This window comes from Canis aureus, chromosome 8, assembly GCF_053574225.1.
Source record: "Canis aureus isolate CA01 chromosome 8, VMU_Caureus_v.1.0, whole genome shotgun sequence".
Lineage (NCBI taxonomy): Eukaryota > Metazoa > Chordata > Mammalia > Carnivora > Canidae > Canis > Canis aureus.
The window spans coordinates 54,216,349-54,241,242 of NC_135618.1; the positions used below are offsets into that span (position 1 = coordinate 54,216,349).

A 24,894-nucleotide genomic window follows, 5' to 3' on the forward strand; every position below is an offset into this window, starting at 1 on the left:
GGCGTCCCTGAAATGATTTTTTTTTTAAAGATTTTATTTATTTATTCATGACAGACACACACACACAGAGGCAGAGACCCAGGCAGAGGGAGGAGCAGGCTCCATGCAGGGAGCCGGGTGCCAACGCGGGACTCGATCCCGGGACCCCAGGATCACGCCCCGGGCCGAAGGTGGCGCTAACCACGGGGCTGCCCTGAAATGATCTTCAAAGATAAAACGTTAACGTGTCGGTCTCTTCCCCACCAGGACGGAAGCTTTCGGAGAGTGGGAACCTTGTCTCGCAGGTCCAGGCCGGCATCCCACTAGGTGTCGACAGTCATATGCCAAACGGGGGCAGCCCCGGGCCGACGGCTCCGAAGGGGGCGAGGCCGCCAGGAGGCGCCGGGGGCCGTTCGGGGCCGCGAGCTTCTGGGCAGGCTCCCCGACCTACGCCCGCCGGCTCCCTTCCGGAAGGCTAAAGACCGAGGGGCATCCTGTCACGAAACACTCATTAACGACGACGGCGGTGTGGTTCTTATAGGCAAGAAAGCCAAGAGGCGGCGGGTCCCGGCGGCTCGCCCCGGGCGCAGCGAGGCGGGAGTCCGAGGAGAGAGAGGCCGGCGGAACGCGGGCGGGCCCGGGGCGCCCGGGAGGGGCGGCGGGGCCGGGAGCGCCGAGCGGGGTCACGGCGGCCGGGGGCCGGCCCGGCCTCGCCAGCGCCGCGGCTTCGCTTCCGGGTGAGGGGCGGGCGGGCCGAGCAGTTCCGGGGCGGGCGGCGGTTCCGGCTGTGCGGGCCGCGCCGCGGCTGCTGGTCCCGGGCGCGCGGAGGGCGCGAGTGGCGCGCGGGGGCCGAGGGGGCGCGAGGCGGCGGCGCGGGGACTCCGGGCCCCGGCGGCGGCCCATGGGGCGGGAGGCGTGAGGCCGCGGCCTGCCCGGGGCTCGGGGGGTGGGGGGGGAGCGGGGCGGGGAGATGGATAAACTGACCATCATCTCAGGATGCCTCTTTCTGGCCGCCGATATCTTCGCCATCGCCAGCATCGCCAACCCGGACTGGATCAACACCGGGGAGTCCGCGGGTGAGCGGCGGCGCGCGCGGCGCCGGGCGGGGGATTGGCTGAGGGGCTGCGGGAGCGGAGGGGAGACCCGGCTGAGGGGGGAGCGGCGCTGGAGGGTGCGAGGCGGGGGCCGGCCTGAGGAGGGAGGGGGCGGAGGGGCGAGCGGGGCCGCGGGGGCGGGGGGGGCGGGGGGGCGCCGGGGGGCCGAGCGGGAGGGCGGGCGGAGGGCAGGGCGCGCGGTCGCGACCGCGACCCTGGGGCTGAGGAGAGCCGAGCCCCAGGCTGAGGAAAAGTGGCCGAGGGGCGGCGAGCCCCGGGCTGCGCTGGCGGCTCCCGGACGGGGAAGCAAGCAGGGTGGCGGGGAGACAGTCACTCGGACCTGAGGGACCGCGGAGGAACGAGCTTCGTCCCGGATAGAGGCGGCGGGGCGAGGGGAGGCGGCGCACCAGGGGGAGAAAGTCCGGGTGGGACACGGGAAGAAAACTGAGGCGGCTGCGAAGGAATTAGAAACTAGGCGGGGAGCCGGGGCCGCGAGGGACGCAGCCTGTGGGGCAAAAGCGAGAACCACGGGAAAGCCGCGCGGGGAGTGACGTGCGGGCCCCGGACCCCAGGGGAGCCGCGGCCGGGTTCCAGGAGTCCCGCCCAGACAGGGTTAATGGTGCTGAGGGAGCTGGTGTGCTGGGTGCGGGGTTGGGCGGTGGGGGGTCTCCCTCCCCGCGCCCTCGCCCGTCCCCTGCCCCGCTTGGCAGTGTTTAAGACGCATGTGGCTTCCGAATTTTTTCCCTTTGAAGTCTGTGTGGTTATAATTTTGCTTTATTTTAGGCCCGGGAGCTATAATAATACTAATAATAAACTTCGTTTTATGGAGCATCTTTCATTCCAGCGCATCACAAAACGCTTTAGAGATCTTAATAGTAGTTACAAAATTAAATAACACATTAGAGTTGCAAGCAGCCCAGCAGCAGTAGCAGTGCCTGCTGTCACACCGCGGAGCTGTAGGCAGCAGAGACGAGGTGGTGCCCTCAGGAAAGAAGTAGGCATCCTTCTGAAGGGTATCCCAGGTGAATGCCCTTGCAGGGTTTTCCTCATCTTGGCCGCCTCTCTCTCTCTCTCTCTCTCTCCCCCTCACACACACACACACACACACACACACACACACACAGAGTCACACACATACTCACATACGCACTCAGACCTGTGAGACCAAACCTCTAATTAATGTCACAGCTGTCAGGAGAGCTGATCAGAATGAAGGAATGAGCTTGTTTTCTAACCGCTTGTTCAGTGCAGGTGAAGGGAGTATTGGGGGCTGGGAATGTCAGACTCCCTCCGTGAATAATTTGTTATAAAAATGTATCACTGTGCTGTCAAAGTTACTTCTTAAGTATTACTTATGGTTCTGTATTTATCCTGCAATATATTTAGCTCTTTAAAAAAGCTGTAGCTGGGACATTTGTTGCTCCCTCCTTCCTCCCTTCTCTCCTCCATCTAGATCTAGTAACACGAAATCATGCTGTCAGATTTACGGCTTATTAAAATAACACACTAAAAAATTCTCCTTTTCTTGCCTTTACAGTTTTAGCAGAGCTCTTAATTGTAAGACATATAGGATTATTTTGATGTGATTGAGCTGTTGCTAATGCTACTGTGGTAAATTTGCAATATGTAAATGTATCAAATCAACACATTGTATGCCTTATGAACACAATGTCATATGTCAGTTATATCTTAGTTTTTTAAAAATTGTAAGGTGTATAAGAAAGTGTCGGGATGGTTTGGAATTTGATGAAATTGGGCTGTTTCTGAAAATGTTGACAGTGTCGATGTTACTACTAGTTAGTTTATACAGTTATATGTGTGACATCCACTTCATGGACAGTTGTTTTCAAACTATATGTGCAGTGACTTCTTTTATGAGACTTTCTTTGAGGCTTTATATACTTAGGGGTAAAGAGGTTTCACTGTTCTAGCAGAGAAGATGCTTTTTGCAAAGTGCTTTTACATGAATCCCAAAGTAACTGTCCATGGAAAAAGACACAGTTGGCCCTTGAACAACATGGGTTTGAGCTGCACTAGTCCACTTATATGGATTTTCTTTGATAAATGCAGTATTGTAAATGTATTTTCTCATGATTATCTTAACACTTTCTTTTCTTTAGCTTTATTCTAAGAATACAATGTATAATACATATAACCTACAAAACGTGTTAACCAGCTATTTGTGTTATTGGCAAGGCTTCCAGTCAATAGGCTATTAGTAGTTAAGATTTAGAGGAGTCAGAAATTATGCATGAATTTTCAACCATGCAGGACAGGAATAACTCCTTCATATTGGTAGACTAAGTCTTCAGCTGTGAGTTGCTGCAGAGATGGGAGGAACAGAAGTTCAAGGACTGAAAAAAGTAGAAAATGTTTGAAATAAGTAAATAGTTGCAGAGAATGGCCAACCAGTGATCCAGTAGGATTGTCTAGCAGCATGGAAGCCTCAATGAAAAGTCAGTGGTCTAGAACATATAGTGTAATAAGCCATGTATCTTGGCGACCTCCTCTAGTAGTGCTCAACTGCTTTGATACCACTGCATGGTGAAAGCCAGTAGAAGGCTTCATTCACATTTGGGGTTTGCCAATGAAATGCAGCAAAATGACAGAGGAGCAAAGGTGTTTAACGTATTGGCCAAAATGTCACTGTAATGATGGCTAATGGATTCTCAGCTAGATCAAAAGTAAAAGTGAATAAAGGAAAGAGCTGATGTATTGGTCAATGAATAGCAGATGGTATATGGTCAATGGAATAGTAGACCCAATAGAATTAAAGACCTGACTAGGAATGATTGATATATCAACGTGGAAGGGCAGGAGATTTTGGTCCAAAGTGACAGTGGGGATGTGTGACTAAAATGGGGTAGAGGAGGTAGATTTTTTCCTAACAGTTTTCCTTTTTTCCTTAACCATCTCAGGATACCCTTCAATTAACTATTCCGTAACTTGGAAGAGGAATAATTGCAGGAGATAGTAGGAACAGTAGGAAATTTTTCAAAATCATATCTAACTATGTTTCTTTCTTTTTTTTTTTTTTTAAGATTCTATTTATTCGTGAGAAACACAGAGCGAGAGAGAGAGAGAGAGGCAGAGACACAGGCAGAGAGAGGTAGGCTCCATGCAGGGAGCCAGACGTGGGACTCGATCCCAGGACTCCAGGATCACGTCCTGGGCCAAAGGCAGGCGCTTAACCTCTGAGCCACCCAGGGATCCCCCTAACTATGTTTCTTACCTTAAGTATGTCAGACTGTTAGCCCCCCAAAACTTAAATGGGAAGTTCCTTTGTTGACTTGTGCTGTGATAAGACATACCTGAACTTTGCCTGGTATAGTAAATGTATGCTCAATGTACACTTTTATCTGAGCAGACAGATCTAGTCTTGAGTTTTTAAAGAAATTCTGGGCAGAATTACATCTTCCAATTTAGTGGGACATTTATAGGAAGTTCAAATAAGATTGCAGAGGTGACAGGACTAACTAGCTTTATTCTAAGATCTGCACAGAAGTGACAGCCTAGCAGCAAAAAGTTAATGTGTTGGTTCCCTTCGGTGCATTAAATACAACATATTTTGATTGTGGTGTTTTTACTGCATTTTTTTTAAATGGACAAAATATATTTTGAAAATTGACTCCTAGAGCTGAAAGCTTCTGCAGATGTAATTTGAAAACCACAGCAGTGAACTAGTATAGAAAGTTTCAAGATTCAAATCCAAACTTCATCACTTATTAGCTCTTTGATTTGGAGCAAGTTACTTAGCTTCTCTCTTTACAGTGCTTCCTCTGTAAAACAAGGATATTAATAATACCTACCTCACTGGATTGTTATGATGGTTGAGTTAGTCCATGTAAAACCCTTAGAACAGTCTGACACATACTAAGTGCTCATTAAAAGTTAGATATTGTTGTATTGCCGGTCTCGTTTATGTTAGAATTCTGGTTTTGAAATTAAAGCTCAGAACTTGTTACTGTGAGAACTGACACATTTTCTTTTTAAGATGTTCTTGGAAATAAGGAAATATGAAGAATAATATGACCAGGCTTCGCACAAGCCAAATTCATATTCCCTCTTGGCATAGGACTTTGTGATCACTCCTATACTGTTCTTCGTCGTTTAGCCTTTCCTTGCTATATTCTGGTCTCTTTACTCTTCAGTTTCTTTTCTTTTTTTTTTTTTTTATTTATTTATGATAGTCACAGAGAGAGAGAGAGAGAGAGAGAGAGAGGCAGAGACACAGGCAGAGGGAGAAGCAGGCTCCATGCACCGGGAGCCTGACGTGGGATTCGATCTTGGGTCTCCAGGATCGCGCCCTGGGCCAAAGGCAGGCGCCAAACCACTGCGCCACCCAGGGATCCCTACTCTTCAGTTTCTACTTGAACTACCACGGAAGGAAATGAAATATCCAAAAACAAAAAACTGAACAGGATAACTTCCTAAAATCCTGACTAATAAACTATATTATCATAAGGTTGTGGACTACGCTTCATACTGGCAGAATTTTTAGTTCATTTTTATTGTATTGGTGCACAAACAGAGAAAATACATTCCTTTTTTTTTTTTTTTTTTCATCTGTATGTGGTAACATTTCCTGAAATTGTACTGATGGCTTGTAAGTTATGCACTAACTATTGAAGATATAATGAAACAGAGGTAGATATTATATGTATGAGGAAAGTACATGGGGAGGGGCTCCTTAGTAAGGATCCTAGTGGTTCCTATTAATAAGAAATATTAAATGGTAGGTGAATATAATTGCATAATTCTGTGTCTGGGTCAAATGTCTTCTGGTTACTGGAACTCAACATCAGTAGCAATATCTTTCATTTTATATAGTGCTTTATAGTTTTTGAAAGCAACTTAATAATATCCATGACTTGGTTTGATTTCTTAGGCTTTTTGATTTTGGCCAATATGGAATAGTCCTTTCCACGTCTTTTCCCACATGTCAGTGCTTTGCTCATGAGATTTGAGTTTCAGTGTTGCAGACTCCCTTCAAGAAAACTCTTCATTGAAGTATTACCAATACCTTATTTATGCATATCTTTTTATTTACTTACCAGAGATAAAAATTCTTAAGTGGCTGAAGTTCTTGCCAGATTTCAGAAGAAGGAAAGAAGGAGATTTGTTTTTAATCTTAAAGTGATGTCTTTTGGTTTGTACAAATCCCTTAACTTCACTGTCACTGTTTTCTTATCCCTAAAGAGAAAATTTTTCTGGAGAAAAAAAGGTTTAGTTGTATTGAGTTAATTCTAACAAGCTCAAAGATTCAGCAAAGCTGCTTCTGATAAATGAAAATGATCTAGAGATCCCTTTATGGAGTTATCATCCCTTTACAGCAAGGATTTTAGTGACCGTTTAGGGTTATACTATCCTTTTTTTTTTTTTAAGATTTTATTTATTTATTCATAGAGATGCAGAGAGAGAGAGCGGGGGGGGGGGGGGGGGGGGCAGACAGAGACACAGGCAGAGGGAGAAGCAGGCTCCACGCAGAGAGCCTGACGTGGGACTTGATCATGCCCTAGGCTGCAGGCGGCGCTAAACCACTGCGCCACCGGGGCTGCCTGGGTTATACTATCCTAAATCATCTGGGATAGCTTTGCTTAGTATTCCTTTTTTTTTTTTTTTTTTTTTTTGCTTAGTATTCTTGATGAAGATTTCCAAATGTTTTCCAAAAGTCTCTTCCAGTACATAAAGAAACTCCTCTTTTATGTCTAATCCGAATTTCCCTCTGTACAGTTGGTTATCACATTCACTCTGTAGTCTGTTGTAGTTAGTGTAGTTATTCCTGAAATATTTTCATTCTTCTTCTTTTTTAAATTGTTTAGATTGGATGTTAAAATGTTTAAGGAATCACAGTAATTAACACACTCTTTCCTGCTTATATTCTGAACTGAGGGAAAAAAGAATAATTAGGATCCAAAATATTATTTTGTTACTGATAAAGTGGATATTGGAGAATGCGGCTTTTATCTGTAGATTAAGTGAGGGGACACAGATAACCAAGAACATTATTCTACAGCCCATCCCTACCCCTATCCGCCATGGGGGAGAAAGGCTTTGAAACCTAGGAGATGGCTGACCTTTTGTGAGGAAGAGATTTCTTTCTGCTCAAGCATAAAACCTGGCAGGAGCTTGGGGAAGTGAAAGATTTGAATAGGGTGTCATTTCCCATTCTGCTGCCCACTGCCCTGTCCACAGGAAATCCTGGTAAACCTCAGATAGGGTGCTTGACATTTGTCATGTAAGAGTTTAAGATCTGTAAGTGGGTACTGGCAATTTTGGGTCCTTGGTTTAAGACATTAAAATTATAAGCCATCCAAGCAGACTTTTTAAATTAAATACTAGAAAATTATTAAACAGGAAGCACTTTCCCCTGAATGGAAACTTCAGTGATCACAAAGGTGCTTTACCACGAAGCAGCTCTGAAACATCAAGTTTAAACAAAGCAGTCTAAAAAAATAAAAATAAAAATAAAATAAACAAAGTAGTCTATCCAGAACTTCATTTTATCACTTTGGACATGACTTTTAGTGAAGGACAGAATTTGGTTCTGCCTAAGAGGGCAAAAGTCTTGAGATTGGGGGTGCCTGGGTGGCTCAGTTGGTTAAACATCTGCCTTCAGCTCTGGTCAGGTCATGATGGTCATGATCTTCAGGGTCCTAGGATCAAACCCCACACCTCTTCGGGCTTCCTGCTGAGGGGGTCCTCAGTTTCTCACTCTCCTTCTGCCCCTCCCCCTGCTCGTGTTTGAGCATGCATGCTCTCTCTCTTTCAAATAAATGAAATCTTTAAAAAAAAAAAAAATCTTGAGATTGTATTCTTTAAGAAGCATTAACAAAATTTCTTCAATGGCCTTTTGAATCTTTTTCCAGTAAATTGCTTTTTAAAAAACAGCTTTACTGAAATATAATTCCCATAACCATAAAATTCACCCATTTAAAGTGTGCGTGCAGTGGCTTTTAGTATATTCACAAAGTTGTGCCACTGTCACCACAATCAATTTTAGAACATTTTCAGTACCCCCAAAAGAAACTCCCTCCCTTAGCCATCACCCCTCAACTTCCTGTTCTTAGGCAACCACCAGTCTACTTTCTGTCTCAGAATTTACCTATTCTGAACATTTTATATAAATGGAATCATACAATATATGGTCTTTCGTGATTGGCCTCTTTCACTTAGCATAATGTTTTCAAGGCTCATCCATATTATTATAGTAAATATTAGTATTTCATTTCTTTTTATTGTCAAATTAATTTATCCATTTCTTATTCATCAGTTGAACATTTGGACCAGTACGCTTCTTTTCAAATAATACTTCATTTTTTTAATTTGGGTTTTTAAAAAGTGACATTATCAGTATATATAGTACTTAGCAAATAATGAGAACCTTGAATAAAAATGCAAAGACCAGTCTTTTTTATAGTGTTCACAGGACATACCTGAAGCTTGAAATCATTTATGATGCTGTAAATTTCACAGTGTAGGCCAGATTTTCTAATTCGAGATGAGATTTCCTGAACAAAGCGTTTATTTCCTTTACAGCCTTCGTTCCAGAAGTCCTCTCTTTTTACCACTATCAACAGGGATGTAGGCACTTCAGGATGAAGGATATAAGCTAGTAGGCCTAAAAGTTTTGAAGAAGGGGAATTTGGGACCAAGAACATGGACACAAGCCAGGAATAAATGGAAATCACTAAAAGGCAGGAAATTCTGAAAAAGTAATGACAGAGTGATGATGCCATTCCATTTATTAGACTGACCAGAACTTCTTAAATTCTGTCACTTGGCTGTTAGAGCCAAAGCTTTGAAAGCTGGAATACTGTGTTGTCTACATCAGCCCTCCGCTGTTCAGCAGGGTATGACCTACAGCAGTGTTGTTGTTTAACCTCTTTTCTGATAAATACTGGGTTTGTATTGGAGTTACAACAGAGGAAAATTAAAATAGTCCCCCAGGATTGAGAGTCAGCCATATCTAGATCTGATTCTTGGATTCCCTTTTTGTAAGTTTTATGACTTGGGGCATGTAATTTGATTTCTCAGCTATAAAATGGGGACAATGTGGTTGTGAGGAAATAAACCATGGCATATGAGGAATTAGCACATGGTCTAGTACCTAGCAAAATGCTCCAATGTTAGTCATAATTATCGTATAAGAAGTCCAGACATTTTTTTAATATTCCCATTTTTATTCCTGTCTGCCTTTAAAAAAAATATTTATTTATTCATGAGAGACAGGGAGAGAGAGAGAGAGAGAGAGAGAGAGGCAGAAACATAGGCAGAGGGAGAAGCAGGCTCCATGCAGGGAGCCTGATGTAGGACTCTATCCCAGGACCCCGGGATCACGCCCTGAGCCGAAGGCAGATGCCCAACCTCTGAGCCACCCAGACATCCCATCAGTCTTACTTCCTTACAGCTTGCCTTGTTCCAAAAAGAGACTTAAGAATGGGACACCTGGGTGGCTCAGTCAGTTAAGCGTCTGCCTCCAGTTCAGGTCATGATCCTAGGGTCCTGGGATCAAGCCCCACATCGGCTCCCTGCTCACAGGGAGCCTGATTCTTCCCTCTCTTCCCAGCTCGTGCTCTCTCTCTCTCTCTCAATAAATATATAAATAATATAAATATTATATATAATATAATTATAATTATATTATAAATATTTTTAAAAGAGACACTTAAGGTAACATGGTATGTCTGTATTTGAGTATAACTGAAAGCCAAGTCCAATCTAGGAAGAAAGACTACAAAGTCCATTGTAGTGGTAATATCAACTTGAGGGGACACATACAAGCACTCAAACTAAGACGTGCATTGGGTTTCTATGTCTCTGGAGCAGATTGAAGAGGCTTTCTAAATGAAAGGCAGCCTAGCTATAGTAGAAAGGGCACACGGGTTTTGGAGTGAAACCAAAACCAACGTGTAGTCAGAGCCCAGTCCTGCTATTTACCAGCCATGTAATTAATTTTAAACAAGTGGTAGTTGAGAGTTTTTTTATTAATAAAAATTATATCATTCAGACTAGATTAATACTTTTTTCAACCCTTCCAATTGTTATGCAGGCTCAGACTCCCAGCTTTCTGTTTTCCTGTAGGTTAAGGAGTAAGAACCACAGTGCATTGTGAAAATCCTTTAGTTCAGAAGTTATTTTTAAATGAATATATCTAAGAGCTGGTGGTCTATAAACTTCACAGTTGGATATCAAGAGTCGATTAATCTCACCTCAAAGCCTGGAAATATGTTTGGATATATGAGATTGCTTCTATAGAGACCTGGCAAATAGCATAACTGAAAATTTAATCTTTGATATGGAATAAAATTTCTTCTAGTTGTCATTAGCTTCTGTAATGCAACTGTGAGTTTTTGGTTTTTTTCCATACTTCATTTTAATGCATATTCAAGCAGTGGGCTGTATTCTATAATCTTATAGGGGAGATTTAGTCACATAATGAAGTATTGTTGTTTATGAAATTGTTATTGTTGGATTGTAAATAAGAGCTTAATTAGTTGAATGGATAACTATTTACATAGTGACCTTATTTTATACCCCCTAAATAACCCAGGGGATTAGGTTATACAGTGACAGCAGTGACAGTATATAGGTATAAATTTCATATTTACAGCTTTACTTGTCTATGATGATTTATGTAAACATGACATCATATCTTTTTGGTTGTCAGAATGTTTTATTTTCAAGCTCTAGAGCTACACGATTTTTCCCAAGTGCTTTCTCTAATTCTTTGCCCATCTAGCAGCTGGCTGCTAAAAAGTTTAATACTTACATCACCTGATACAATTGATAACAACAGATTGGATCTAGTGGCTATATATTTCACTGTTTGTTGGCTCAAACTGATGAGAAAAACTAATATTTATTGAAATACTGGAGAGGTTAAACAATAGCCATGAAGGAACCTAGGAATCTTTGAATATCAAGGTGCCTAAAAATAAGTTTCTGGGTCAAAGTCACCTTTCAGTAACATACGTATGCAAACCTTACTCTGTGTTCTCTCATTAGCTGTAAATTATAGGGAGGAGAATCCTTACCAGATATTCCATGAGCAAGTAGAATGTGATGATTGGGACTTACTGCCTTAGAGTTGACAAAATAGAGAAGCATATGAATTTGGGTGTTACTCTCACTGATACATGTATTTATGAGTATATACCAAAAACGTGTAATTTACTTACATGAGGTTTCAATGTATGACTCCAGTTTCAAAGCAAAGTGACATTTCTTTGAATTACTGCTCTATTTTTTTTTTTTTTTTAATTAGGGAGAAAAGGCTGCCCTTTTTGTATGTCTCTTTACACTAGCTCTGCTATAAATAAAAGGTCACATTTGGCATTTTGACACTTGGCTGTTGTATATATTGAGCAAAAAGGCAGCTGTTGACTTTTAATATAGTCCCTGTTGACCCAGGGACTATATACTGCTATCATTAGAGATTAAAAAGGAGTAAAGATAAATGCGTTGGTTGGGTAAGAAAGAATATGGGAGAGCAAAATTTCAGAGTCTCCCCATTTGTGATGTATTCACAGTAAGCTATTTACCTGGAACATCACTGGGTCTACTTTCAGCTGTAATATAGAAGATTTTTTTTTCAAAAACAGGCCATGTTCAAGTTAGTTCTGCTGACCAGACCACTAACTCAAGAGGCAAAGATTTCTAAGACCATTTCGCTTATCACCATTTCATTTTAAAAGTACCATTCATTTTAATAAAATCTTTAATTTACTATGCATATATCTTAGATCTTCCCATAAATATTTCCTATACCACTGGACTTTTATTCCAGACAGCCTCACAACAAATGTTTATTGAAGTACGTGAGACCTCTAAGGAAGTGTACTAAATATTCTGAGAGATTGCGTGTAAGCAAATGAAAAAGTATTTTATCCTCAAGAAACCTGCACTCTATTTGGGAAGGTAAAATTATATATGTAAGAAATGTGTCAAATATGTGATTTCTGCCCAGGTGGTCGAGGAGGAGATGACATTTGAGCTTAACAGAAGATACACTTAATGATGAATATTTAAATAGTTTTGAAGATTTGGGCAGTGCATGTCCTTGAGGGTAAAATGGCATGAGTAAAAGCAGGGAAATTTCTGTTCCAGTCCATTTCTATACATTGCTGCTAAATTCATCTTTCTAAAGGATAAATGTTACAATAATCACAACTGCTTATATAGTATTTACTTTTTGACAGATACTTTCCTTGGCACTTTATGTGTATTTACTAATTTAACCTTTGCAACATCCATATATAGATGCTGTTATTAGCCTTCACAGAGATACAGAGGAGTTATGTAACTTGCCTAGGGTCACACAGCTGATATATGAAGAACTGAGATTTGAACCCAGGAAGTTTAGCTCCAAAATCCTGGATATTAACCACTTCATGTGCTTGTACCAGAAACCGTCAGTGACTCTTCAATCTTCCACAGTATAAGGGCATTCAAGTATCTTCACAATATGGCGTTAGCTTACCTTTCCAACCTTAGATCCTACTTTTTCCCCTGCATGGATCTGTGTTTTAGCTCCTCTGTATTACTTTGTTTCCTAAATACAATCTGTATTCTCATTTCTACAACTTTGTTTGTGTTATCTATTCTCAGACTGAAATGCTCTCTCACTCTGCCCAGTCTTATCAGCCTTTCCCATCTTTTAAGTATATTTCAACTGCCATCTTTGTAAAAACTTTTTTGATCCCTTCCTCAAAGTCATCCCCCCGCCCCTAACACCAACCCCTTGGTAATACCTCACACACTTTTCATGGTAGCATGTCTGTATCATGGTTATTTGTGTGTCACTTGCCTGTTTTCTAGTAGAAATCTGGTAGATTTTTTTTTAGTTACCTAACAGTAGAGAATATGATTTATTGATCTCTATACCTTCGGTAGCACTCTGTCCAGCCTTGCAAATGGCAAGAAAGAGAAGGTGTTATGGTTAACCCTAAGAATTTAAACCTAGAGTAAGAACAGAATTGGGAATTTTGGAGAATGAGCTGATTTATGGGCAAAAGTGATGTGTTTGGTTCAGACATGTTATGTTTGAAGTCAGAATAGAATATCCAGGCAAAAATGGACTAAAGAGAGTAATATTTGCCATTCCTAATCTTATCTTATTTTTGCTAGCATAACACTTATGTTGTTACATAGATCAAATTATTGCTTAGTAGCTGCATATTCATGGAATGCAGGGTTTTTTTTTTTTTTTTTTTACATTTATCAGTTGGTTTTCATTTTGGAAGCAAGACCCAGCTACCATATAGTCATTTCCAACTTTTTAAAAAAGATTTTATTTATTCATGAGAGACACACAAAGAAAGGCAGAGACACAGGCAGAGGGAAAAGCAGGCTCTAGGGGGGAGCCGATGTGGGACCTGATCCCAGGACCCCAGGATCACACCCTGAGCCAAAGATCATACCACTGAGCTACCCAGGCATCCTGTCATTCCCAACTTTGATTTAAAAAAAATATATATATATATATACACACACATATATATATAATATATATAATATATATTTATGTACATACATATACTAAGATGAGGGGCACCTGGGTAGCTCAGTTGATTAAGTGTCCAACTCTTGAGCTTGGCTCAGGTCATGATATCAGGGTCATGAGATCATGCCCCATGTTGGGCTGTGCACTTAACAGGGAATCTGAGATCCTTTCCCTCTCCTCCTCCCCACCTCTCATGCATGTGCTCTCTCTCTCTCTCTCTCTCTCTCTAAAAAAATAAAAAAAAAAAAAAGATGAAAGTTAATTTGTAGGTTGAATGTTGGTTCCTGGATCAATACAGGAGTTAGATTACTAGGTAAGACCATGTTGTAGCTGAAATATTCACTTCTGTAACAACAAAAAAATAGTATAAAGCAGTACAGTTGCATTGCTAATAGCATTTTTAAAAATCTAAAAAGTCTCCCCCCCCCAAAAAAAAGATAAAAAGGACTAAGAAAAGGGAGCTTATTTCTCTGATCCTTTAATTTGCCAATTTGACTTTAAAGCTTTGAGATCCCTATAGTCAGAGGTATTGTAATAGTGTTGCGTGGTGACAGAGGGTAGCTACACTTGTGGTGAGCACAGCATATTGTATAGACTTGATGAATCACAATGTACATCTGAAACTAGTGTAACATTGTGTGTCAACTGTACTTCAATTAAAAAAAAAAGCTTATGACATTCCTGCTATGTGATATTAGGTGCTTCACTGAGATTCTATTTACATTTGTCAACAATATTTTTTGTCATTTTTTACTTCCAAATTGCCTATCAGAGAAAGACAAGAGAATTTGCAGGAAATGGTATGTTTAAGGGATTCCCTCAGGTGAAATAGCCTGAGACAGAGTTAAATCAGTGGAGACCAGGAAGGTGTGTCTGAGTGCATGAAAGTTCATAGATATGTGTGATGTGTTATGGTGGGGAATGGACATGGGGGAGATGAGGAATTTGTAATGGGTAAATGATCTCTCTCAGGGGGGGAACAAGGTGTTACAGAAGAAGTTGGATCCAGTGTCCCTCATCCAATGGAAAGGGCTGTGAGTCTGCACTAGAATGATTACTGTTTGTTGAGGGGGACCCATAATGGACAGAGTAAGGAGAAAAAAAAAATTTATATGCCAGTTAGGGTTTAAGATGGTGCAAAATATTTTTAACTTGACGTGTGCCTCTCTTTTGTTTAAGATTTAATTTTTTAAAAAAATTGACCGCACAAACGGGGGATGTGATAGGCAGAGGCAGAGGGAGAAGGAGAAGCAGACTCCCTATCAAGCAGGGAGCCTGACACAGGGCTCCATGACCTGAGCCAAAGGCAGATGCTTAACCGACTGAGCCACCCTGTATGATAAATTCTTAAACAATTATTTTATTAAGAAAATCATAGTGAAAATAGATTGGGGATTGATGTCAGAACTCAGTTGAAGTTCTGCCTCTGCCATTTACCAGCTATGTTGCTTTGGGCATGTTACTTGGCCTCTTTAAGATTTGGTTTCCTCATCTATAAATGGGAATAATACCATTTACCTTGCAAGGTGGCTCTAAGAACTAAAGTTAATATATCTGAAACACCTACCAGGACAGACATTTATAGTAGCTAATTGTTGTTATGTAATTAAATGGATTAATCTCTTCTTACATTGGATAAATAGGATATAATACAATTGATTATTTACCTATTGTACAGTCATCAAAAGCAGTCTGTTTTTTTTAACTAGGATATGTCCTGTGTTAGACCCCGTACCCCATTTCATTTTTAACACACACACTGTACTGTGCCCCTGCTACTTACTTGGATTGCTGCCTTCTTCCACTAAGAGCAAAGAGTACCAGGAAACCTATCCAAATGTTTATATGAAAGTGCTGTTCTTCATGTCAAAGGTGACATGTTTGGGGAGATTTCCCAGTAATGATGACGGATTATACTAAGCCATTAACATTCTGTCAACCTTACTCTAGCTAACATTTGCTAAGTGGGTTATGGATTGTAGTCTGTGGCCCTAGAGTAGATTTCCCCCCAACTGGCTAAGTGTATAAAGCAGGACCCTGACCTCATTAGTTGAAGTCAGTAACCAAGTTAGATAAAGAATTTGAAAGTTAAAAAGTTAAAGCAAAGCATGATTGATGATCACAGGTAGCCTATAAGATCATTTGCTTAAATCCTATTCATTTGCTTATTATGAAGCATAAGATGAGTATATTTCATTATCCTGAAGATAAAATAATTTCACAATTTAAATTTTAAAAAAGTCAAATTGCTTAAAAAACCATATCAATAAATCTTATTTTATTTTATTTTTTAAGATATTTTATTTATTTATTCATGATAGAGAGAGAGGCAGAGACACAGGCAGAGGGAGAAGCAGGGTCCATGCCGGGAGCCTGACGTGGGACTCGATCTGGGGACTCCAGGATCATGCCCTGGGCCAAAGGCAGGCGCTAAACCGCTGAGCCACCCAGGGATCCCCCAATAAATCTTATTTTAAACAGATGTATACAGTTATATATCAGCATATTAGATCACCTTTAGGACTCCCACTCTAGCTAAGATTTAGTGGGTTAGGATTAGATGACAAACAATTCTTGGGGTACCTGGGTGGCTCAGTCAGTTAAGTGTCCAACTCTTGATTTTGGCTCAGGTCATTATCTCGGTCATGAGACCAAGCCCCATGTTGGGCTCTGCGCTTAGCAGGGAGTCTGCTTGAGATCTTTTCCCTCTCCCTCTGCCCCTTGCCCCCCGCTCACGTTTTCTCTCTCTCTCTCTCTTTCTCTCTCTCAAATAAGTAAATAAATCTTAAAAAAAAAAAAAAAAAAAAGACAACAGACAACTTTTATATGTTGAAACATCATTGATATAGGAGTAGCCCAGGAGCTTTAGAGGACTATTTCTGGTGGTATCTGCTACTATTTCTGGTGGTATCTGCCACCCAGTAGGTAACTATTCTCCAATAACTGTTTAGAATCCCACAGTAGCTAGTAAGATGCCTGCTTTAAGTAGACCTCCCTCTATTTAAGATGTGAGTATCCTTTATTGTATCTTCAATTATCAAGGAGGTTGGGTACTTTATGGACTTTCCCACTGTGCTATTTTTATTTACTTTTTTGTCTTTATAAGATGATGGCTAGTGCTTTTGTTCTCTCTGTTAGCCTAGAGTTAACTAAAGTGTTGTATCCCTCATGCATTCCCTCCTACTGCCCACTGCCCCCCCTCTTTAGGAGCCTGTAGCATATTCCCAACTTGGCCGTTTAGGCATTCATACCCAGATAAAAAAAGTCTGGGGTGCAGATGTCATCAGCTCTTCCAGATGGTCAGGGAACTAACGCAGTTCCTACTGACTTTTCTTATATCCCACTTAGATACCACACACAACCCTCATATTGTGCTCAGTTCCTATTTCTCTGAGCTCAGGGTGTCACTGAAGTCTTTTTTTAGGAGAATTCATCTACTTCTGTAATGAGGAAGAGGATTATCTTTTGACTATTGTTTTACAGGCTGTAGTGGTACTTACTCCTTTTGTGTGAACCTGTTCTTTTATACACATTCCAGAAACTCTTCAGTAGTTCTGTTTGTTGTCATTTTCCCATGCTATTAGAGAATTTAAAAAAAATAATTATATATATATATTTACATATATATATATATATAAAACCTTGTCTTTTCAGTGGAATTTGGAGAAAGGAGAGTAATTTGACTCACTTTACCTCTCAATGGCATTTAATAAATATTCATTGAATGAGAGAAATCAGTGAATGGCTAGTGCAGCTGAGTTGTGTAAATATTTACAAATATTTATAAGAGATTTAGTCCATATTGACATACTATCTTTTAAATTTTTATTAGTATTGGGAACGTTATGATATAGTAATTTTCCTAAGATCACATATTTTCTTTATGTAAGCCAGAAAAGGCTTAAATTCTATAGTCCCCATATGGCAGGAACATAGGTGTCATCAGTTTGAATGCAGGAGGCATTATAGTTAAGTGGCTAATAGCACAGACTGGAGTCTGGGTTCACATTCTATTTATGTCGCTTACTAGCCGCATGATCTTGGCCAACATACTTCAGAGGTCTGTTTGAAGATTAAAGTATTTGTGTACATAAAACACTTAAGTGCTTGGCACATAGCAGCATAAGCATCAACTAAAATTAATGGGACTAACTTTGAAGAATCTTAGCTATAATCTTTTCAGTAGCCATAGACCCCTATCTTAAAATTGATCATAAATGCTATGTAGTTTTAAGTTGTACATGTAAATGTTACCATTACTAGAATTCACATTCTAGCCCATGGACAAATTGCCAGAATTTCTACCTTATGTAACAAATAGAACTACTACTATAATGAAGTAGAAGGAGGATGCTTTGCTTGAACCATGCATATGTTTTATATATTCAGAAAATTAAGAATGATGGAAAGAAAGCAAATCCTAATGCTGAGTACAAATTGAAAACAGTGAGCTTAACGATATCAAATTGATAATGTAACTACCAAGGAAAAAAGAAGTAACTTTTTTTTTTTTTTTTTTTTTTTTTTTAAGAAGTAACTTTTGAACATAGAATTCTGACTGTGCTCCCTTAATGGGATATAGCCTAAGGACAAAAAGAACAGCAAAGAAATATTGAATTCAGTGGGTAGCAAACCCTCTGTAATAGCTCTTCTCAAGAAATGTTATTCCCATGTTGCTGATGAAAAAGCATATTCAAAGAGAGAAATGATTTGCCTGGCATCATTTAATTAGGTGGTAGTGCTGGATTCAGAAGTCTGTGTTCTATTCATTATACCACACCGCTTTTTTTAATGTTTATAGTGTGCTATTCAAATGAGTTCCTGTGCTACCATCCTGGTTTCATTAGTACCTATCCCCCTTTCTTTTATTGGCATCAACTGTAATTAGTCAGAACCACATTTTCAAGAGCTCCCTAACCTCTTGAATCTCCTTTCCTTCAAGAATTTCATTTCATGCAATCATGCCTACTTCTTTGAAATCTGCCTTCCTAAATTAAAGGGTATGTGACTATTCCCACCCTTTTTTTTTAAATGAATTCTTAGATGACCTGATAGATTTTCCTTTTGATTCTCATTTGTCCTAGTTCATCAATAACTAGTTTCCTAAATTATAGCTAGTGTCAAAGTCATAATTATTACAAATATTGTCTGTATTAATAACCAAGCCTGGAGCTTGTACATGAGAGAGCTGCACTCTTAAATACTTAAATACATTAGTCTATTTGTAATTTAAGATATCACATGGTGACTTGGTAAGACATGTAGGAGGAGAGTGGTAAAGAATGCCTTTGTTGGACCTGCATTGTTTGCATGAGAAATAGTACAACAGGTATTACTTTTTGTTTTATTTTTTTTTTAAGATTTTATTTATTTATTCATGAGAGACACAGAGAGAGAGAGAGGCAGAGACACAGGCAGGCTCCATGCAGGAAGCCTGAAGCGGGACTCGATCCCGGGACTCCAGGATCACGCCCTGGGCCAAAGGCAGGCACTAAACCACTGAGCCACCCAGGGACCCCCTGGGTATTATTTTTTAAATTCTGTTTTTTTTTAATTTATTTATTTATGATAGTCACAGAGAGAGAACGAGAGAGAGAGAGAGAGAGAGTGAGATGGGCAGAGACACAGGCAGAGGGAGAAGCAGGCTCCATGCACTGGGAGCCCGATGTGGGATTTGATCCCGGGTCTCCAGGATCGCGCCCTGGGCCAAAGGCAGGTGCTAAACCGCTGCACCACCCAGGGATCCCTAAATTCTGGTTTTGAAATGATGCATTCATTAAAGAAGGCAAATAAAAATAGCAATGAAACAAAGACGTAATAACTGGTATTTAAATGAACTCTGTCTTTTGAACAGGGCATGATGAAGGGGGAAAGTATGTAGATATCTTGAGTACACAAGCTACTATTTGAGATTTTGCTGAGTAGAAATGATGGGAGGAATCAAACCTTACAAAGATTTAGTTGAATCTACTTTAAAGTACTTTGTGTAGTAAATCTCTCAACTTATTTTTAACATTACAGCATTTGAAGAACCTTTTCTTGAATTAGCAGAATCAAAATGAAACTCTTTTTAAACCATTCCTGAACTGTCTTTTAAACGTGTGACTTTAAAAATGTAATTTCATAATAATATACCAGAGAAATTGTCCAGAAGTCAAGGACCAGAATTTTAACATAGTTATTATTAAAAGTAGGGTTGGCAATCAGATTAATTTGAAAAAATGCTTTTAACCAGAATTAAGAATGTAAAATAGTGTTACAGTCTTTTATTAGATTAACCGAGTTTCTTGACACCTGGAGAAAATTATTTTAGTGTTTCCTATCCAAAATAGCTGTTTGTGGGGAATGTGCCACTTGGCTGTGGAAGTCCGTGTTTATAAGACCTCTCTATTGATGATCCAAAGGTTTTAATTCTCTGGACAAACATTCAAGAAAAATCAAACTGTTCTACAAAAGTATTCTTAAATAGTAGACTTTGAGCACAGCTGTCGAGTCATACCTGCTTCATATTCTATCTCCAGCTTTTTTTAATTGGCACCTAGTCATTTAGTCTGTTATTCAGTTTCCTCACTGGATTGTTTCCAGAATTAAATGAGCATAGGTAAAGCACTTAACACCATGACGGGCACTGAGTAAACACCCATAATATAGTGGCAGCTATTACTGATCTTGTCACCTCCAGATTAAGAGTGATGGAGAAAGGAAATTTATTATGAGTGTCCTTCATTTTAATGTCAAAGTTTTATTTTATTTTTTTTTAAGATTTTATTTATTTATTCATGACAGACACAGAGAGAGGGAGAAAGAGGCAGAGACACAGGCAGAGGGAGAAGCAGGCCCCATGCAGAGAGCCCGATGTGGGACTTGATCCTGGGACTCCAGGATCATGCCCTGGGCTGAAGGCAGGCTCTAAACCGCTGAGCCACCCAGGGATCCCTAATGTCAAAGTTTTAAAGTAGAAATTTAAGATAAAACTAGATTTTTCTGAATCTAAACACTTGAGATTCTGTTTGGGAAGTGAGAAAGGAAGCTGCCCGATACCTACTCTGCAATGGCAAGAAGATTGAATTTCTAATTTGTTCCCTGCCCTTAGCCTCTGCCTTCATTCCTCTGCCTCAGTATGAAAATTTCTCTGTTCCTTTGGAGATTCTTGCCTGACAGAAACAGAGAACAATCTCCAGGAGTTTTATTAGAGCTAACCATACCCTTTTGGGATAACATCTGGATGCAGTTTCAGTCTTTAAAGTCTATAATTCTTTAGGTCATTAAATTCCTATACTTCTAAATTATTGGTTTCAGTTCTTTTCCTAGATTGTGCCCATCCATTTTAAGAGCTGTATGTCTTTTATCCAGAAAATATAAAGTATGTAATTGACATCAATAAAAAATCATTATCAGTTAAACTGGAAAGGAAAACTGGAAACTTTCTTATTTTCAAATTTTCGTAATACAATTATTACACCAAACATATCCATGCATATACATATACGCACATATATACAAATGCAATTTTCTTTTATGTGACCGATCAGTTGCAGTAAGTAGCAGAAGTTATGATATTTGTCTGATTATAATCATGTCAACGTCACCATGGATAGATAGGCTGCTGGACTCTGGAATGTAAAGAAAGAGAATTCTATCATCAGAAGCACATTAATTCATACTTTCTGAATATCTGAAAGGTGCTTTAACCTTACTTCTAAAATAACTGTTTCCTTTCTTAATTTACCTTTTTCTGTATTTACTCTTTTTAGCAATTATTGTGTATAATCTACTCAGTCATATTTCCTTTAATTTTTTCTTTCTAATATTTTATTTTCCTAAAGGTGATATAAATTATATATCTCATGTTCTACATTTATACTCCACTTAGCATTCCCTTACTACCATATATGTGAATGAGTTCAGAGCTTTGTTTCCTTTACCACTTTTGCAGTGTTCATATTTTTAAGTCATAAAAGGCAGATTGTTTAATACACATTCCTAGGATTTTAAATCCCTCCAAGTTCAAAAGTACTTTTTTTCTAAGCTGTTAGATATATGTATGATTCATAACACGAAACAGGTTGCCTATTGTTCTTTCTTAATTGAGTTGACATTTACAGTCTTCTGGCCTTATCTGTCTAGGGACAAAATCTAACATACTCTAATGTCACATACATTAAATTAGGTCTTATGGTTTGAGAAGATTCTCTTTTCTTCATTCTTTTTTCCTTTTTAAAGCTTTTACCCCTCCTTTCATTGTATCACTAAAATGTGGTCTGGCAGTCAGTTGACTTGGAACTTTAGACAATTAAATCATCTGGACAGAAAATGCTGTTGAATTCTTAACAGCTTTTCAGCAGTTATTTGGACCTCTTGTAGAAATTTCTGAAAGAGAAAGAGAAATTTCTAAAAGACTGGTTTTTCAGATTCCTCCCCCATAAACCTGTTTCTTCACATTACCCCCCACCCCGATTCTGAAAGTTACCTAGCAAAATATGTAGTTATTATTTGTTGTTATTTCCTACTCTAGATATAATCTATAGCATATATTCTACTTTCGCTCTGATTCAGGTTGATAAAGGAGAATGAATTGAGCCTTAGTACTCTCTTGGGTGTTTTATTTTGCAGACTTGCTTCTAGATAGATATTCACTGGGATACGGAATGTATAATGCATCATTGCAGGAAAAGATTCAAATACAAAGTATTTGAAAATCAAAACTATTTTCTGGTCAGGTTAAACATGTCTGCACAGATCTTAATCAGATAAGGCAGATCACTATTTTTCTATTTGAAACTTTGCTTAGAATGTCTGAACATTAAGTGCTTCATACTTATTTCTAGGTAAAGAGAAATCAGTTTTCTCTTTACAATTAAATATTTCTAGTAGCTTGGAACTTTTTTTTCTTAAGTATTCTTTTGAGCTGGCAAATGATCACAGAAGTGATTCTGACTTAAAGTTCGTTTAGCCCAACCTTTGGAAAGTATTTTTTACCCTCTCTAAGGCAAGATGCCATAAATAAAACCCAGTTTTAGGGGCATCTGGGTGGGTCAGTGGTTGAGCATCTGACTCTTGATTTCAGCTCAGGTTGTAATCTCAAGGTCATGAGATCGAGGCACATATTGCAGCTATGAGTTCCACCTGGAGTCTGAAATTCTCTCCCTCTTGGTCCCTACCAACCCCTCCCCACTGCCCTCTCTGCTCATGCATCCTCTCTCTCTCTCTCTTTAAAATAAATAAATAAATAAAACATTTTAAAAATTAAAATATTAGTGAGAGCTACAGATAATTAAACAGTTAATTGGAATTCAGTAAGAAGAGCACTGGGAGAGTAGTAAGCACATGTTGCTGTGGGAGCACATCAGAGTACCTTTAATTCAGGCTTGGAAGGTTAGAAAGGACCATAGGGAGGAATGACATCTAAGCTGAGATCTAAAGAGCAAACAGGAATTGACCAGAGAAGGGAAGGATGTAAAAATGGTCCAGGTAGAAGGAAAAACAAGTTTTGTGTAGGGACCTGAAAGTTTTGTGTGCCTGATAATAGTAGTTTGAAAGGAGGAGTGGCATTAGATGCCTATGGATGGGGAAGCAGGGACTAGATGATGAAGAGCTTATTTTGATGAAGAGCTACCTCCTCCTTGCTCCCTGTTTTTTAAACAGATTTATTGGTATATGATTCACATGCCATATAGTTTATCCCTAAAGTGTACCATTCACTGGCTTTTAGTATATTCTCAGAGGAGTTATGCAGCAACCATCACCATGGTCAGTTTTAGAACATTTTCTTCACTTCAGAAAGTAACTCTGTGTATCCTTCATTTCTCCCCTCCCAACTATCCCAGCACTAAGCAACTACTATTCTACTTTGTCTCTGTATACTTACCTATTCTGCACATTTCATAAACGTGGAATCATATAATATGTAGTCTTTTGTGACTGGCTTCATTCACTTAGCCTAATGTTTTCAAGATTCATGCTCTACCATGTATCAGTACTTCATTTCTTTTTTATTGATAAATAATAATCTATTTTATGGATAAACTTCATTTTGTTCATCAACTGATGGACTTTTGGGTTGTTTCTACCTTTTGTAACTTATAAATAATAATATGAACATTTATGTACACATTTTTGTATGGACATGTTTCCATTTCTCTTGCATTTTTAGGAGTGAAAGTGCTATATCATATCCTTAATTTTTTGTGGCATTAGCATGCTGTCTTCCAAAGTGGTTGTGCCATCTTAACATTCCTACCAGCAATGTATGAGGATACCAGTTTCTCTACATCCTCACCAGCCCTTGTTATACCTGTTTTTATTATAGCCATCATAGTGGATATGAAATATTTTCTCATTGTGGCTTTGATTTGCATTTCCCTGATGACTAACTAGTAATGTTGAGCATCTTTTATATGCTTTTGGCCATTTTGATATCTTTGAAGAAATGTCTGTCTGATCTTCTAACCATTATTGAATTGTCTTTCTATTGTTAAGTTGTAAGAGATAAGTCATTTTCAGGATTTGCAAATATTTTCTCCCATCCAGTCTTTTCACTTTCTTTTTTTATTTTTTTAAGATTTTATTTCTTTATTTACTTATTCATGAGAGACACTGAGATAGAGGCAGAGATACAGGCAGAGGGAGAAACAGACTCCGCATAGGGAGCCCAATATGGGACTCAATCCCTGGATCTGGGATCACGCCCTGAGCTGAAGGCAGATGCTCAACTGCTGAGCCACTCAGGCATCCCGTCTTTTCACTTTCTTTATGGTATCACTTGATACGCAAAATTTTTTAAATCTGAAGTCCACTTTATTGTTTCTTTTGTTGCTTGTGCTTTTGTTATCATATCTAGGAAATGATTGCCTAATCCAGTGGGATGAAGATTGTTTCCTAAGCTTTTTTCTGGGAGTCTGAGTTCTTCATTTAGCTCTCGCCTATTTTGAGTTAATTTTTTGTATATGGCATGAAGTAAAGGTCCAAATTCATTCTTTTACATGTGAATATCCACTTGTCCCACTATCACTTGTTGAAAAGACTATTCTTTCCGCATTAAATAATCTTGACACCCTTGCTGAAAATCAATTGACCGTAAATATAACGTTTATCTTTGGACTTTCAATTCTGTCCCATTGATCTATATGTCTGTAGACGGGAAAACATTCTACAGTTCTATGATTAGGTCTCAGTCTTTCAGTGAATATGTGCCCCTGGCGTGTCACCTTAACAAGTGTTTCTCAGTTCCCCCTACTCTCCTTAGATGAGACACGAAGGCTAAAGAAATCCTGGAGTTGGCTATTTCTCTTTCTCCGGCTCTGTTGGGCCCTGGTA

At 39.5% G+C, this 24,894-nt stretch overlaps 1 protein-coding gene and 1 long non-coding RNA gene across 3 annotated transcripts in view; one reads left to right on the plus strand and one right to left on the minus strand.

The window, feature by feature from the left end:
- Nucleotides 1-901: 901 nt before the first annotated feature.
- MOSMO (modulator of smoothened) overlaps nucleotides 902-24,894 on the plus strand; it is a 62,601-nt gene continuing 38,608 nt past the window's right edge. Inside the window, exon 1 of the mRNA XM_077906947.1 lies at nucleotides 902-1,055. Within this exon, the coding sequence (XP_077763073.1) occupies nucleotides 950-1,055 (106 nt within the window). The 5' untranslated portion in view covers nucleotides 902-949. The remainder of the gene's footprint in view (nucleotides 1,056-24,894) is intronic.
- Nucleotides 6,111-24,894, minus strand: part of LOC144319127 (uncharacterized) — a 55,003-nt gene continuing 36,219 nt past the window's right edge. For both annotated transcript variants that reach the window (XR_013385038.1, XR_013385039.1), the window contains exons 5-8: nucleotides 21,739-21,948; nucleotides 21,072-21,191; nucleotides 17,079-17,155; nucleotides 6,111-6,266 (exon numbers count right to left, since the gene is read on the minus strand). This is a non-coding gene — a long non-coding RNA (uncharacterized LOC144319127). The remainder of the gene's footprint in view (nucleotides 6,267-17,078; nucleotides 17,156-21,071; nucleotides 21,192-21,738; nucleotides 21,949-24,894) is intronic.